General features: G+C 39.2%; 1 protein-coding gene across 2 annotated transcripts in view; it reads right to left on the bottom strand.

Moving 5' to 3' along the window:
- PLCL2 (phospholipase C like 2) overlaps positions 1-18,253 on the bottom strand; it is a 194,243-nt gene that overhangs the window by 12,346 nt on the left and 163,644 nt on the right. For both annotated transcript variants that reach the window (XM_067033827.1, XM_059065026.2), the window contains exon 5: positions 16,716-16,825. In XM_067033827.1, the coding sequence (XP_066889928.1) occupies positions 16,716-16,825 (110 nt within the window). The remainder of the gene's footprint in view (positions 1-16,715; positions 16,826-18,253) is intronic.

Raw genomic sequence — 18,253 nt, 5'->3', positions numbered from 1 at the left:
GATGGGAGATGAACAGGGCCAGGATGGGGAGTGGGAAAGCTTCTGAAGACACTAGTAAAAATGGCGCCCATGTAAGCACTTCCCTCGCACCATTAATCTTTCAAGCACACCTCTGCATAATTAAACATTAGCTGAGTAATCACAAATTCCACATCAGTGGGATCCAAATGTCTGAGGTTTTACTGTGTTTTAAATGGGTCAGAAAGGACAGCCTGCCTAGTGACAAACTCTACTGTAGTTTGATTTTCTGAGCCACTCTGAGGAGTTTTCACACACTAAATAGAGAAATGGCTTTTAGTCAATTAGAGCTTTTTAGGAAAACAGGCAACATAATAGATCACCTATAATAAAAGAAGTAACTAAAGGATATTAGCATCAGTAAAGGAAAGGAATGGGACATAGACTATCAAAGTAATTTTCAGAAACAAATGTTAGTCTTCAGGTCTTCCAGGTAAGTCTGCACCTCAGGTAAAAACAAAACAAGATTCACGTCTTACCACAAACCTCTCAGGACTTCCCTGGTAGCACACTGGTTAAGAGTCCACCTGCCAATGCAGGGGACACGGGTTTGAGCCCTGGTCTGGGAAATCCCACATGCCGCGGAGCAACTAAGTCCATGCACCACAACTACTGAACCTACGCTCTAGACCCCACAAGCCACAACTATGAACCCGTGTGCCACAACTACTGAAGCCCATGTGCCTTGAGCCCATGCTCCTCAACAAGAGAAGCCTGCAATCGCCACAACTAGAGAAAGCCTGTGTGCAGCAACGAAGACCCAATGCAGCCCAAAATAAATAAATTAAAACAAACAAACAAACAAAAACCTCTCACCAGGCTCATCAAGAAGAGGAGAGGACCAAATAAACAAAATAAGAATTGAAAAAGGAGAAGAAACAACCAATACTGCAGAAATACAAAAAAAAAAACATAAGAGAATACTATGAAAATTATATGCCAGCAAATTCAACAACCCAGAAGAAATGGAGAAGTCTCTAGAAATACGCAGCCAACCAAAAGTGGATCAAGAAAAATTGATAACTTGAATAGACCAATCACTAGAAGTGAAATAGAATCATTAATTTTAAAAACTCCCTACAGGGCTTCCCTGGTGGCGCCATGGTTGAGAGTCCGCCTGCTGATGCAGGGGACATGGGTTCATGCTCCAGTCTGGGAAGATCCCACATGCCACGGAGTGGCTGGGCCCATGAGCCATGGCCGCTAAGCCTGCATGTCCAAAGCCTGTGCTCTGCAGTGGGAGAGGCCACAACAGTGAGAGGCCTGCGTAACACACAAAAAAAGCCAACAACAAAACAAAACAAAACAAAACAAAACAAACTCCCTACAAACAGAAGTCCAGGACCAGATGGCTTCACAGGCAAATTCTACCAAACATACAAAGAAGAACTTATACCAATTCTCCTCAAACTCTTCCAAAAGACTGAAGAGGAGGGAATACTCCCAAAGACATTCTATGAAGCCACCATCACCCTGATACCAAAACCAGAGAAGGACACCACAAAAAAAGAAAATTACAAGCCAGTTTCTTTGAAGAATATAGATGCAAAAATTCTCAAACAAAATATTAGCAAACTGAATCCAACTACACATAAGAAAGATCATACACCATGACCAAGTTGGATTAATCCTAAGTTCACAAGGATGGTTCAACATACACAAATCAATCAATGTGATATACCACACCAACAAAAGAAAAGACAAAAACCACATGATCATCTCAGTGATGCAAAAAAATTTTTTTGATAAAATTCAACATCCATTCATGACAAAAACTCTTACCAAAGTGGGTGTACAGGGAACATAGCTCAACATAATAAAAGCTATTTATGACAAACCCACATCCAGTATAATACTCAATGGTGAAAAGCTGAAAGCCTTCCCTCTAAAATCTGGAACAAGACAAGGATGCCCACTCTCACCACTTCTATTCAACATAGTATTGGAAGTCCTAGCCAGAGCAATCAGACAAGAAACAGAAATAAAAGGTATCCAAATTGGAAGGGAAGAGGTAAAATTGTCATTATATGCAGATGACATGATACTCTATATAGAAAACCCTAAAGGCTCCACACAAAAACTACTAGAACTGATAAACAAATTCAGCAGAGTAGCAGGATACTTCTAGGATAACATACAGAAATCGGTTGCATTTCTTTACACTAACAGTGAAATATCAGAAAGGGAATGTAAACAATCCCTTTCAAAAACACATCAAAAAAGATATAAATAAAATACTTAGGAATAAACCTCACCAAGGAGGTGAAAGACTTATATGCTGAGAACTATAAATCATTAATAAAGGAAACTGAAAATGATTAAAAGAAATGGAAAGATAGCCATGCTCTTGGCTGGATTAGAAGAATTAATACTGTTTAAATGGCCATATTGTTTAAATGGCCAAAGCAATCTACAGATTTAATGTGATCCCTATCAAATTACAGAACTAGAACATATAAGCCTAAAATTTATATGGAACAATAAAAAATGCAGAATTTCCAAAGCAATCATGAGGAAAAAGAAAAAGCAGACCCTCCCAGACTTCAGACAATACTACAAAGCTACAGTAATCAAAAAAGCATGGTAATGGCACAAAAACAGACATTTGGATCAATGGAACAGAACACAAAACCCCAGAAATAAACCCCCACACATACAGTCAATTAATCTTGAACAAAGGAGGCAAAAATATACAATGGAGAACAGACAGTCTTTTCAGCAAGTGGTGCTGGGAAAGTTGGACTGCTGCATGTAAAGCAATGAAGTTAAAACACATCCTCACACCATACACAAAAATAAACGCAAAATGGCTTAAAGACTTGAATGTAAGATATGACACCATAAAACTCTTACAAAAGAACATCGGCAAAACATTCTCTGACATAAACCACACCAATGTTTTCTTAGGTCAGTCTCCCAAGGTAATAGAAATAAAAGGAAAAATAAACAAATGGGAACTAATCAAACTTACAAGCTTCTGTACAGAAAAGGAAACCATAAACAAAATGAAAAGACAAGCTACAGACTGGGATAAGATATTTGCAAATGATGCGACCGACAAGGGCTTAATTTCCAAAATATACAAACAGCTCATACAACTCAACAACAAAAAAACAAACAACCCAACTAAAAAATTGGCAGAAGACCTAAATACACATTTCTCCAGATGACATACAGAGGGCCAACAGGCACAAGAAAAGATGCTCAACATCACTAATTACTATAGAAATGCAAATCAAAACTACAACGAGGTATCAGCTCACACCAGGCAGAATGGCCATCTTTAAAATGTCTACAAATAACAAATGCTAGAGAGGGTGTAGAGAAAAGAGAACCCTCCTACACTGTTGGTGGGAAGGTAAGTTGGTGCAGCTACTGTGGAAAACAGTATGGAGTTTCCTCAAAAATTTAAAATACAACTACCATATGATCCAGCAATCCTGCTCCTGGGCATATATCAGGACAAAACTATAATTCAAAAAGATACATACACCCCTATGTTCACAGCAGCACTATTCACCAATAACCAAGACACGAAAACAACCTAAATATCCATTGACAGATGAATGGATAAAGAAGATGTAGTACATATATAAAATGTACTATGTTATGCAGCCATAAAAAAGAATGAAATAATGCCATTTGCAGCCCATGCATGGACTAAGAGATTATCATACTAAGTGAAGTAAGTCAGACAGAGGAAGGCAAACACCATATATTATCATTTATATGTAGAATCTAAAATAGGACACAAATGAACTTATCTACAAAACAGAAACAGACTCACAGACATAGAGAACATACTTGTGGTGGCTAAGGGGGAAGGGGGGTAGGGAAGGGATGGATTGAGAGTTTGGTATTAGCAGATGCAAACTATTATATACAGAATGGGTAAACAACAAGGTCCTACTGTATAGCACAGAGAATTATATTCAATATCCTGTGATAAACCAAATTGGAAAAGAATATAAAAAAGAATGTGTGTGTGTGTGTATATATGTGTGTGTGTGTCTGTGTGTGTGTGTGTGTGTGTGTGTGTGTATAACTGAATCACTTTGCTGTACAGCAGGAATTAACATTGTAATCAACTATTTTTCAATTACATACATAAAATTTTGAAAGATTAATGCCTTAATAGGTGCAAAAACTATCTGTTTTAATTATTTATTTTTGGCAGAAGTCTTATGTTCCTAAAGAGAACAAATCTCTAATTACTTTCAGGGTTTAATCTCTAGTTTTTCTCTGAGGGTGGAGTGACACAGTACAGGGAGCGCTTGCTTGGCAGCAGTTCTGGAACTCATCTTGGGTTGTAATAAGCTTCGTTTAAGTCCATGATAGGACACAGGTGCTATAAAAATCCAACATAATTTTGGCCTATTTTAATAGTAAGATAGTTTTCAGGCTTGAGCAAAATCAGACCGCGAAGTCTCATTCAGGGAGGGTTAGCCCACCAGGCATTTGAAGTGTGGGGGTAATCCTGGTTGTCCCATCTTATGACACTAACAAGCACTGACAAGGCACTGACAAGCCAAAGCCTTCAGAAAATGAAGGGACCCAATGGGGTAAGGGACCAGAAGCCACCTCATCCTGAATCTCGGGGGTTTGAGAGAAGATACAACAGTGCCCAAGTATTTGCAGGGATGCTGAGGGAGAAGGAATAGGGTATGTCTGTGCTGCTTTGAGGGCATCAGTGTAATCAGTGAGTAGAAGTCACAGAGATGTAAGATGCTTTATACTGTACGACAGAACACAATTACATGATGGTGGAGGAGGCTGGCAATCTAGTGGGAGCACAAGAAGTGCGATCTATGACTTTTTCATCCCGGAAGGACAAGCCTCACAAAGTCTCCCACACCCATTTAAGGGAAACGGCTTCATTCACAGATTCTGCCACTGCAAGTATGGCCACCACAATGCCTTCTGCCCCCATCCAGGCATGCTGCACTGTCCACTAAGAGGTGGGTCCACTTCCCCAAAGCAAAGAAGAAACCACAATGAGATGGTAGGAGGGGCACAATCACAATAAAATCATCTGACCTGCCAGGTGGGTGACCCACTAACTGGAAAATAATGATATCACAGAGGTTCTACCATGGGAGTGAAATATCTGAGCCCCACGTGAGGCTCCCCAGCCTGTGGGTCTGGCATCAGGAGGAGGATCTACCAGAGCATCTGGCTTTGAAGGCCAGCAGGGTTTGATCGTAGGAGCTCCACAGGACTGGGAGAAACAGAGATTCCACTTTTGGAGTGTGCACACAAGGTATCGTGTGCACCAGGACCCAGGGGAAAAAGCAGTGTCCTCATGGGAGCTTGGACCAGACCTATGTGCTGGTATTGGAGGGTCTCCTGCTCAGGTCGGAGGGTGGCTGTGGCTCACTGCAGGGAAAAAGATACTGATGGTGGTACTTCTGGGGAGTACTCAATGCTGTGAGCCATTTTCTCACCAAGACCTGGCTTCACCCAACAGCCTGTAGGCTCCAGTGCTGGGACACCTCAGGCCAAACAACAGGGTGGGAACACAGCCCTACCCATCAGCAGACAGGCTGCCTACAGTCTTCCCAAACCCACAGCTGCCTGCTAAACACACCCCTTGACACAGCCCTGCTCACCAGAGGGGCAATACCCAGCCCCACCCACCAGTGGGCAGGAACCAGCCTCTCCCACCAGGAAGCCTGCACAAGCCTCTTAGACCAGCTTCATCCACCAGTGGGCAGACAGCAGAAGCAAGAACTACAACCCTGCAGCCTGCAGAATGGAAACCGCAATCACAGAAAGTTAGACAAAATGAGACAGCAGAGGAACATGTCCCAGATGAAGGAACAAGATAAAACCCCAGAAGAACAACTAAGTGAAGTGGAGATAGGCAACCTACCCAAAAGAGTACAGAGTAATGATAGTAAAGATGATTCAAGATCTCGGGAAAAGAAAGGAGGTAAGGATCAAGAAGATACAAGAAATGTTTAACAAAGGGCTAGAAGATCTAAAGAACAAACAGATGAACAATACAATAACTGAAATGAAAAATAGAAGGAATCAATAACAGAATAACTGAGGCTGAAGAATGGATAACTGAGCTAGAAGACAGAATGGTAATCACTGCTGTGGAACCGAATAAAGAAAGAACAATGAAAAGAAATGAGGACACTCTAAGAGAACTTTACAACAACATTCACATTACAGGGATCCCAGAAGAAGAGAGAGAAAGAACCTGAGAAAATATTTGAAGAGATAACAGCTGAAAACTTCCCTAACATGGGAAAGGAAACAGACACCCAAGTCCAGGAAGTGCAGAGAGTCCCAGGCAGGATAAACTCAAGGAGGAACATGCCAAGACACATAGTAATCAAACTGACTAAAAGCAACAAGGGAATTCCCATAAGGTTATCAGCTGATTTTTCAGCAGAAACTCTGCAGGCCAGAAGGGAGTGGCACAATATATTTAAAGCGATGAACGGTAAGAACTTACAATCAAGAAAACTCTACCCAGCAAGGCTCTCATTCAGACTCAATGGAGAAATCAAAATCTTTACAGACAAGCAAAAGCTAAGAGAATTCAGCACCACCAGACCAGATTTGCAAAAAATGCTATAAGAAAGTCTCTAGGTAGCAAAGAAAAGGCCACAACTAGAAACAAGAAAATTATTTATAGAAAAGCTCACCAGCAAAGGCAAACATACAGTAAAGGTAGGAAATCATCCACACACAAATATGAAAACCAGCAATTGTGAGAAGAGGAGAGTACAAATGCAGGATACTGGAAATGCATTTGAAATTAAAAGACCAGCAACTTAAAACAATCTTGTTTATATATAGACTGCTATATCAAAACCTCATGGGAACTGCAAACCGAAAATCTACAACAGATACACAAAAAAGAAAAAGGAATCCAAACACAACACTAAAATTAGTCATCAAATCACAAGAGAACAAACAAGGACAGGCAGAAAAAAGACCTACAAAAACAAATCCCAAACAATTAACAAAATCACGATAAGAACATACATATTGATAATTACCTTAAATGTAAACGGATTAAATGCTCCAACCAAAAGACACAGACTTGCTGAATGGATACAAAAACAAGACCTGTATTTATGCTGTCTACAAAAGACCCACATCAGACCTAGGGACACATACAGACTGAAAGTGAGGTGATCAGAAAAGGAATTCCATGCAAATGGAAATCAAAAGAAAGCTGCAGTAGCAATACTCATATCAGACAAAAATAGACTTTAAAGACTTTAAAGAGTGTTACAAGAGACAAAGGAGGACACCGCATAATGATGAAGGGATCAATCCAACAAGAATATGGAAGAACTGTAAATATATATGCACCCAACATAGAAGCACCTCAACATATAAGGCAAATGCTAACAGCCATAAAAGGAGAAATTACCAGTAACACAATAATAGTAGGGGACTTTAACAACCCACTTTCATCAGTGGACAGATCATCAGACAGAAAATCAATAAGGAAACACAGGTCTTAAATGACACATTAGACCAGATGGACTTAATTGCTATTTTTAGAGCATTATCCAAAAGTAACAGAGTATATATTCCTTTCAAGTACACATGGAACATTCTCCAGGATTGATCACATGCTGGGCCACAAAGCAAGCCTCAGTAAATTTTTAAAATTGAAATCATATCAAGCATCTTTTCCAACCACAAAACTACGAGATTAGAAATCAACTACAAGAAAAAGCCTGTAAAAAACACAAACATGTAGAGGCTAAACGATATGCTATCAATACTAAACAACCAGTGGATCACTGAAGAAATCAGAGGAAATAAAAAAATACCGAGATAAACGAAAATGAAAGCATGATGATCCAAAACCTATGGGACGCAGCAAAATCAGTTCTAAGAGGGAAATTTACAGCCATACAATCTTACTTCAGGAAACATAATAATCTCAAATAAACAACCTAACTTTACAACTAAGAAAGAAGAACAAACAAAACCCAAAGTTAGCAGAAGGAAAGAAACCATAAAGATCAGAGCAGAAATGAATGAAATAGAAATGAAGAAATCAATAGATAAGGTCAATGAAACTAAAAGCTGATTCTTTGAAAAGATAAACAAAACTGACAAACCTTTAGCCAGGTTCATGAAGAAAAAAAGTGGGAGGACTCAAATCAATAAAATTAGGAATGAAAAAGAAGTTACAACTGACACCACGGAAATACAAAGGATCATAAGAGATACTACACACAACTATATGACAACCACGAAGAAATGGACAAATGCTTATTATTAGCAAGGTACAATCTTCCAAGACTGAACCAGGAAGAAATAGCAAATATGAGCAGACCAATCATAAGTACTGAAATTGAAACTGTGATTTTAAAAACTCCCAACAAACAAAAGTCCAGGACCAGATGGCTTCACAGGTGAATTCTATCAAACATTTAGAGAAGAGTTAACACCTATCCTTTCAAACTATTCCAAAAAATTGCAGAGGAAGGAACACTCCCAAGTTCATTCTATGAGGCCACCATCACACTGATTCCAAAACCAGACAAAGATACCATGAAAAATAGTAAATTACAGGCCAGTATCACTGAAGAACATGGACACAAAAATCCTCAACAAAATACTAGCAAACTGAATCCAACAATACACTAAAAGGATCATACACCATGATCAAGTGGGATTTATCCCAAGATGCAAGGATTCTTCAATATCCACAAATCAATCAGTGTGATACACCACATTAACAAACTGAAGAATAAAAACCATACAATCATCTCAATAGATGCAGAGAAAGCTTTTGACAAAATTTAATACCCATTTATGATAAAAAACTCTCCAGAAAGTGGGTACAGAGAGAACATACCTCAACATGATAAAGGCCATATATGACAAACCTACAGCTAACATTATACTTAATGGTGAAAACCTGGATGCATTTCCTCTAAGATCAGGAACAAGACAAGGATGTCCACTCTCACCACTTTTATTCAACATAGTTTTGGAAGTTCTAGCCACAGCAATCAGAAAAGTAAAAGAAATAAAAGGAATCCAAAATGGAAAAGAAGTTAAACTGTCACTATTTGCAGATGACATGATATTGTACATAGAAAATCCTAAAGATGCTACTAGAAAACTACTAGAGCTCATCAATGAATTCGGTAAAGTTGCAGGATACAAAATTAATACACAGAAATCTATTGCATTTCTATACACTGACAATAAAAGATCAGAAAGAGAAATTAAGGAAACAATCCCATTTACTGTCACATCAAAAAGAATAAAATATTTAGGAATAAACCTACCTAAGGAGGCAAAAGACCTGTACTCTGAAAACTGTAAGACACTGATGAAAGAAATCAAAGATGACACAACCAGATGGAAAGATATACCATGTTCTTGGATTGGAAGAATCAATATTGTCAAAATGACAATATTACCCAAGGCAATCTACAGATTCAGTGCAATCCCTGTCAAATTACTGATGGCATTTTTCACAGAACTAGAACAAAAAAATTTTTTTTAATTTGTATGGAGACACAAAAGATCCTGAATAGCCAAAGCAATCTTGAGAAAGAAAAATGGAGCTGGCGGTATCAGGCTCCCTGACGTTAGACTATACTGCAAAGCTACAGTAATCAAAACAGTATGGTACTGACACAACAACAGAAATACAGATCAATGGAACAGGACAGAAAGTCCACAGATAAACCCATGCACTTATAGTCACCTAATCTACGATAAAGGAGGCAAGAATATACAGTGGAGAAAAGATAGTCTCTTCAATACATGGTGCTAAGAAAACTGGACAGCTACATGTCAAAGAATGAAATTAGAATATTCTTTAACACTATACACAAAAATAAACTCAAAATGGGTTAAAGACCTAAATGTAAGACCAGATACTATAAAACTCTTAGAGAAAAACATAGGCACAACAGTTGCAGCAATATCTTTTTCAATCTGTCTTCTATAGTAATGGAAATAAAAAGAAAAATAAACAAATGGGAACTGATTAAACTCAAAAGTTTCTTCACAGCAAAGAAAATTTAAAAAAAACAAAAAGACAACTACGGAATGGGAGAAAATATTTGCAAACAATGCAACTGACGAGGGCGTAATTTCCAAAATTTACAAGCAGCTCATGCAGCTCTATCAAAAAACAAACAAACAAAAAAGTAACCCAATCAAAAAATGGGCAGAAGACCTAAATAGACATTTCTCCAAAGAAGACATAGAGGTGGCCAAGAGGCACATGAAAAGATGCTCAACATTTTTAATTATTAGAGAAATACAAATCGAAACTACAATGAGGTATCACCTCACACCAGTCAGAACGGCCATCATTAAAAAGTCTACAAACAAGGAACTTCCCTGGTGGCACACAGGTTAAGAATCCACCTGCCAATGCAGGGAACATGGGTTCGAGCCCTGCTCTGGGAAGATCCCACATGCCGCGGAGCAACTAAGCCCTTGTGCCACAACTACTGAGCCTGCATGCTAGAGCCCGTGAGCCACAACTACTGAGCCTGCATGCCAAAACTCCTGAAGCCTGCGCACCTAGAGCCCATGCTCCGCAACAAGAGAAACCACTGCAATGAGAAGCCCACACACCACAACGAAGAGTAGCCCCTACTCACCACAACTAGAGAAAGCCCACGTGCAGCAACAAAGACCCAACTCAGCCAAAAATAAGTAAATAAAATAAGTTTATTAAGAAAAAAAGTCTACAAACAATAAATGTTGGAGAGGATGTGGAGAAAAGCGAACCCTCCTACAGGGTTGGTGGGAATAAATTGTTACAGCCACTCTGGAGAAGAGTATGGAGGTCCCTTAAGAAACAAAAAATAGAGCTACCATAAGATTAAGCAATCCCACTCCTGGGCATATATCTGGAGAAAATCATGGTTTGAGAGGATACATGTACCCCAATGTTCAGGATTTTTATGAATTGCCAGTATGAATTCTGTGAGTTTTAGAAGTTTATTAAACTATGTTATACCCTTTTCTTTGTGGGGTGGCTGCTTGTGTTTGTGTATTTGTGTGTGTGTGTTTGCCAGTTTTACTCTTTTTGCTCATTTCATCAGGCATATAGGAAGGAAGTTCTGCAATGAATTTTTAAAAATTTTTTATTTTATATTGAAGTACAGTTGATTTACAATGCTGTTAGTTTCACGTGTACAGCAAAGTGATTCAGTTATACATATATATATCTATTCTTTTTCAAATTATTTTCCCATTTAGGTCCTGAAAATTCTAACAGCCCACCAACCTGAAGAGATGTAAACTGAGTGTCTTTCTCCTTTTACTTCTGTTTGATGGAGGAGAAGAAATGATGGGACAGGGGGTGGGAAGAAAGAGGTGACATGGAAAAGTTAGGAATGGGGCTGACACACAACTAGAAATCTGGACACAATATATAAAGCAATGATTTTCAGATAGTGCAAGACAGGGAGCCCTGGGAGAAGGGGTATGGACACAAGGTCCAGCTCATTGCCTGGAGAGCTTCCCAAACAGAGCCCAGCAGCCCCTCTTTGGATCTCAGGGAGGCAAAGCGGCTGCAAGGGTAGTGGTGGAGAGGGAGGGAGGGCTATAACAGCTATTTTAAATATACAATAGGATACTGTATCATGAGCACAAAGGGAGGGAGAGGATATCATGAGCACAAAGAAGAGAAGCAGGAAATTCAAAATAAAAACCCCACTGGACAGGATTAATGGCAGATTAGATGCTGTAGAACATACAGCAGTATTGTTTGAAGACTTGAAGACTGGCATTGCTTGCAGCACTAGAAACTATTAAAAAAAAACAGCAAAAAGGCCTAAACAAATGAACAGTGCATCTGTGACTTATGGGATAGTATCAAGCAGTACATATGTACAAATGGAGTTACAGAAGGAGGAGAGAAAGGGTAAAACAGAAAAAAATTTAAAGAAACTATGGCTGAAAAATTTCCAAGTTTGATGAAAACTGTAAATCCATATATAGAAAAACCTCAAAGAACTCTAAGCATAAGAAACATAAAGAAAGCCACACTAAGGCCCATCATGATCTTTTTAAAAAAACCTAAAAAAAACAAAGACCCCAACAAAAAGATGCTCAAACTCTATACACTTATTAGACTTGCTAAACTGATAATAGCAAACTTTGACAAGGGTGTGGGGTAACTGGAACTCTCATAACACTACTGGAGGGAACTCACAATGGAACAGTTCATAAAGCAGTTTGTAAAGCAGTTGGCAATTTCTTATAAAGTCTGACATACACTTACCATATGAGCAATTCCACTCATAGGTATTTACCCAGGAAAAATAAAAACATATGTTCACACAAAGACTTGAATGTGAATGTTCATTGCAGCTGTATTCTTAATAGGTAAAAACTGGAAGCAACCCAAATGTCCATCAACTAGTGAACATACAAAGTGTGGTACACCCATAGGATAGAATACTATTCATCAATTAAAAGCAATAGCTTACTGAAACATACATCAACTTGGATGAATCTCAAAAGCATTATCCTAAATGCAAGAAGCCAGGCACAAAGTTTATTACTACATGATTCCACTTATGTGACATTCTGGAATGGGTGAAACTAGAGATGGCAATCAGACCAGCGATGAGCAAGGTGGGGGAGTTTACTACAAAGGGGCACAAAGGAACGTCTAGGGATGATGCTCTATCATCACTGTGGTAGGTTGCATGATTATATACATTTGTCAAAATTCATTGAATTGTGTGGTTAAAATTGGTGAATTTTATTTTATGTAAATTATACCTCAATAATGCTCATCAAAAAAGAGAGAATGGTGCTATCTAATGAGTGTGAGGTCTTGAGGGCTGGCTTCTGAATTAAAGAAGCAATCAGAAGCCTGCGGTAACGAATTACACCCTCTCCCCAATTATGCAGCAGAAACCCTTGAACAGGACATTTACAAACTCTGAGAAAGCTGGGTCCAAGTAGCCAAACAAAGCCTGTCTATGACCCCAGCTGAGATTTCTCTCTTCTCCGCCCTTCCCTCAGGCTACAGAAAAGCATGGGCGATATCTTGGACTGGTGGTGACAGCGAACCAGTTTAAATATTGAGCTTAGAGCAAGCAACATGGGAACTACAGTCTGGAACCAACTGGTGATGTATAAACCTGGATAATGGAAAAATAACAATATGCCTATCTCCCCACCCAGAAATATTAAAAAGTGCTAACTCATCTTTCGTAGCAGAAGGGCAACCAACAAAGCTTATAACTGACATGTATGGCTTTCAAAAACCCAAGAAAATGACTCCAATTAACATTTTTCATAATCTCTTTTCTTAACCTCAGAGGGATTTTATAGCAAAGAAAAACCTTTAGGGTAAAAATTGTTCAGCAATTCATTTAGTTTCTTTATGGTTTGCTTTTTTCCTGTTAAATTAAGTGAAGTGAAACTTAGTACTTAAAAAAATTAAATAGAGAAATTATAGTAGGATTCTATCTACTGATATACCTTATTTCATAATAACTGAGACACTAGTACTTATGAGACATACATACCACTATTTTATACACCACTAAGGAAGAAAATCACTCGAATTTAACTAGGCTACAATGCAAAGATGCCATGCATTATAAGATACACACCAATATCAAGGATGTGAAAAACATGAAAAAAGTATGACTCAGGATCAAAAAACATGTATCTCCATTCATCCATCCATATGCATATAAAAAGGTTCCTGGAATAAGGTCACTTACATTTAATGATAATTATTTCTCAGAGGGAGGATCTGACATCATTTTAAAACTTATCTTTTATACATTAAAAAAGTTCATTATAATGAAGACATATTTACAAAAACAAATGAATGATTTTTATTCAAAGAAAAAAATGACTGGAAGTAAATATGCCAAGATGTTAACAGCGGGTCATTCTGGGTGTGGAATCAGGTGTGACATTTCTCCTTCATTCATTTCTGTATTTTAAAGCAACTCTTAAAGTTGAAAAAACTAAACAAAGCCAGCAAAGACTCATGAATACTGGGCTGGACACCCTTGGACGAAAGGAGTTTGTGGCCGGGCGCCTGCTCTGGGGGTGACCCATCACCCTGGCTCTCACACTGCAAGTCCTTCATCCTGCGATGATTGGCCACCCTGCCTCCCTTGTTGTTCACGTGAGTGGGGTGATTCAGAAGGAAAGACACTTCTGATTTGACTCTAGAGTGGTGGCACTCAATTTTTTAGGGTGTCACACAGCCAGATTCCTGCATCCACCCCTGAGATGCTGACCCAGGAGGTCTGCGGTGGGGCTTAGGAGACTGTATTTTAAGCACCCAGGTAATTCTACACCTGGCCTCACAGCTCTGGGGCTCCCTCAGCACATCTGGAGGGAAAGTCTGGAAACTTCCCCCAGCCTCTGTGCCCCCATGAGGGCACCCGCTGCCAACTACATACCACACAGGGCCCTGAAGGGCTGGACTCCCTCCAAGTTCTGCGCAAAGAACAGGTGGTGAGGGGAACTCAAGGGACCCATCCCCTCCTGCCAGGAAAAGGCTGGGAGCTCAACTCAGACCCAAACTCACGTCTAAAACTCCACAGGCACTGATTCTTCTAAAGAAAGTTTAAACCCGTGAAATATGCAGCAAAGAAAAAAGTCCTCCTATTGTACAGAAAAGACACACAGACCTCTCCAACTCTTCCCCACTCAGCGCTTGGGTTCCACCATACTCAAACACCAGTTACAGTAAATACTACCCTGGGAATTTTTAAAAAGCTCTATTACCCTGTTCTATACAGTTGTTTCCATATGTACGTAAGTCTGAGGTGCTAATTCTATCTCCTGGACATAATTCAAAAGAAAATAGTTTCCTCAGTGTAGCTGTTTGGTTCAATGTCATGTTTCTAAAACCTGAGCCATTACTTTATGTCAGCTGTTTTTCATGAATATGTGCGCCAGCCTCCCATTTTCAGGGGTCCTTAGCCCAGAGCTTCTCAAACTATAATGTGCATAAAAATCCCCCGGGATCTTGTAAAAAGGCAGATTCCGACTCAGCAGGCCTGGGGCAGGGCCCGGGAGTCTGCAATGTGAACAAGCTCCTAGGTGATGCCCTGGCTGCTGGTTCCTGGACCAGAATGGAGTAGCAAGGATAGCTGACAGACGAAAGTTTGGTCCCTAACTCTGTTTTTGCCTATAGTAAAATAAAAGCCAAATGAGCATTTGTTCTTATAGTAGGGCTATAAACTACGATGCAATTTTTTCCTGAGGTTTGCAGGAAATTTGTAGTGTACATACACCCCATCTCTGGCTGGGAGTGAGTCAGCAAGTGGTAAAGCCAAATTCCTCTTCATTGTAAATTTTTCTATCTGCTGTTTACTGAACTGCAAATGATCAGAGTTAAATACTAAGCAGAAGATCCAGAGATTCAAAAAAGTACATGTGTAGGAAGGGAAGTATTTGAAGAAGTTTAGAAAATGACTTATTATAAAAATGAGTAAGGGTTTAAGATGAGAAAGTGCAAGTTGGCTAGCTTTGAAAGGGTGACTTTTCATTAAATTACATCAGAAAACTGTTGTCAGCCGCAGGATGGATCTTTTTTTTTGTCTAAATTGTAGTTTATTATCATCTACATGTATGTATTTCCCAAATTTTTTTTACATGAGTATATATTACTTTGAAAATTGGGGATGCAGGATGGATCTTTTAACTTGAAGGGGAACAGAGAAATTAAAAGAGGCAGCTGTGATAATGTCTTTTGAATTCAACTGAGAAGAAAGTTTGGAGAGTAAACTGGAGAGTCATTTTACATTGAGCTGTCCAAGGCCCAGAGTGAAATAATGTTTCTGTGTTATTATTATTCAAGGTCCCAAACACTGAGATAAAGAAAAGATCAGAGAGACAAAATGCAAAAAAGGTTCCAAGGCACATACATAACATTAGTTTTAAAATCATGTCATATTATATATACCATAGAGAAAAAGACTGGGAGAATGTACAGCAAAAGACCGTGGATGGTGGGACTATGTTTATCTTTGGTTATGCTATTTTGACATTTTCTATAATGAAAATATATTACTTTTTTAATAAAGCTAATAAAAGTTAATTTTTTAAATGGTCATGCTGAGATAGGAAGATGGACGGAAAGGAGGGAAGAAGGGAGGGAGGGAGAGAGAGACGGACAGAGAGAAAGGAAAAGAAAGAAAGAAGGAAGCAGATAAACAAACAGATATAGATGGTTTCTCCCTTGAAGGGAAATTTTTTTCAAACAGCAATTCCTTTACATATTTCTTTTGATTATGCCCCCCACAATTCTTTCCTACTTTTTCCCTGGGATCATATTGACATTAAGGCTGTGATTATATTTTAAAGCATTGAATGAAATCTGAAGAACTAGAATCTTCAAATTCCCAGTCATTCCTCTGTAATCAATGCTTTCTATTTCACATGTAGCAACTGGCATTTATGAACTTTACAATGCTTTAATGATGAAATGAAGATCCTTTCCCTTCTTGGCAGAATCCACAAGGTGCCAACTGCTCGAGTCCCCTGTTCTCCCTCTGAGCTGCACTGCCCAGCTACTGTGCCCGCAGCAGACGCTTCAGAAAGCAGAGTTCTTATTCGATTTTTGTGACCATGCCATAGCTTCAAGTGGCTGGTAATGTACAGTGCAGGAAATGGTATACTAACAGGAAGAAACATGCTGAACAAGGATGCAAAATCACTAGCATCAGGAACAACTCGGAAAATACCTTTAAGATGGTAATATTCCAGGTAAAGCTCTCCACAGCTTTTTGCAGTTTGCGTTCCTTCAAACCTTCCTTGGTGCCTATGCTGTGCAAGTGTTCATGGAATTCCATGGCTGAAAGAAACAGAAAGACAAAGGATATTACTTCCCCACCCAATCTGTGGTAATGAGCCGGCAATATTTATTTTTCTAGGTACAGCTGAAACGATTCCATTCTCCACTGAGATTTCATAAAGTGTCTATTTAAGAATGTAACAATGGGGGAAACACTGCAAATTCACGGCATCCATGAGGCAGAAGGCATCTTAGAGGTGGGTGCTCGTGGATTGGAAGGGCTGCAGGTCACAGGTGATCAGCCTCATTCTTACGTTAGAGTTGAGGAGTCTGAGGTTCAGCCAGGTTCAGAGACACTGAGGCTGTGGAGGAAGCAGCTGGACCAGAATCCAGGTCTTTGGAATCTCAGAGGCAGATTTCAGCTCTGCCAAGTTCATGATGTTGGCAATTAGGGATGAAAAGAGTGCAAAGCAATGTATTTCCTGTCCCAGTAAAAGTCAATCTGAGGTCAGACCCCAAGCCTACTGTAGAGGGGAGGGGATGGGGAGAAAGCCCAAGAACTCTAACTCTGAATAATGTACATAATCAATGCGTATCCCCCATCGTCATTCAAAATAGCCTGAATGCAGGAGTGGTGTGACAGTCCTTTTCCTGGTTTAATATCATGAAAACTCATGGAAAGTTTTCCTTTTAATCTGCAGTCACTTATCCCATCTCTGGCCAATGGGAACCCTGCAGGTGGGTTCCTAGGTTCTTCTGAAATCACTAATTAGTCTTTGATATGTCCCTTGCTTTCCAGCACAAGATGTTCTAGACTTACCAAGTACATTTCTCATCACAGACATGGAACCAGGCATTTCTCCAGGGACCTCTGGACTCTTACAGTGGGGAAAGGTGTTTAAAGACCACAATCTGGGGGCTAGGAGTGCTCATTGTTACTGAGTTTCCACTGTTTTCTAGGCCTTTTTATTGAACAGATCTCAGGTACATGGAGTTTGTTTTTCAAGGGAAGAATAAGATCTTGCTCATACTTCTAATTCAAATTTAAGTATACAGGAATTTTACATAATTAAAAAAAATCTTATGCTTATTTTTTTCCTCTTAGGTAGATAATCTTAATTCTTAACCACACAAACATAACCAAGAGTAAGACCGCTAAATACAATTTAAACTCTGCATTTTTTTTGTCCTTAGAGTATCTCATTGAGAATGTACAGAAAAAGTATTGTGTTCTAAGGTCTATCAGAATAATTATTTTCTTTACGTGGATATGTCACTTAACAAAGTATAATTCCCTTCATTTGTTTCCTTCCCCCACGCGGGTGGGAAGTGATTTTGCTTATTTGGATATAATTTGTCTTATGATTCCAAAGTCAAACTACATATCAGGGTGCATTCAGGTAACTCTTACTTTCTTCCTGGTCTCCTCTACTCTGATCCCTCCCCCCACCACACATTTTTCTTAGTTTTAAATTTATCTTTTATTGT

Source organism: Kogia breviceps, chromosome 5, assembly GCF_026419965.1.
Source record: "Kogia breviceps isolate mKogBre1 chromosome 5, mKogBre1 haplotype 1, whole genome shotgun sequence".
In the NCBI taxonomy this organism is placed as follows: domain Eukaryota; kingdom Metazoa; phylum Chordata; class Mammalia; order Artiodactyla; family Physeteridae; genus Kogia; species Kogia breviceps.
The sequence above is the reverse complement of the archived record's forward strand: the minus strand, read 5'-3'. Positions and strand labels throughout refer to the sequence as shown.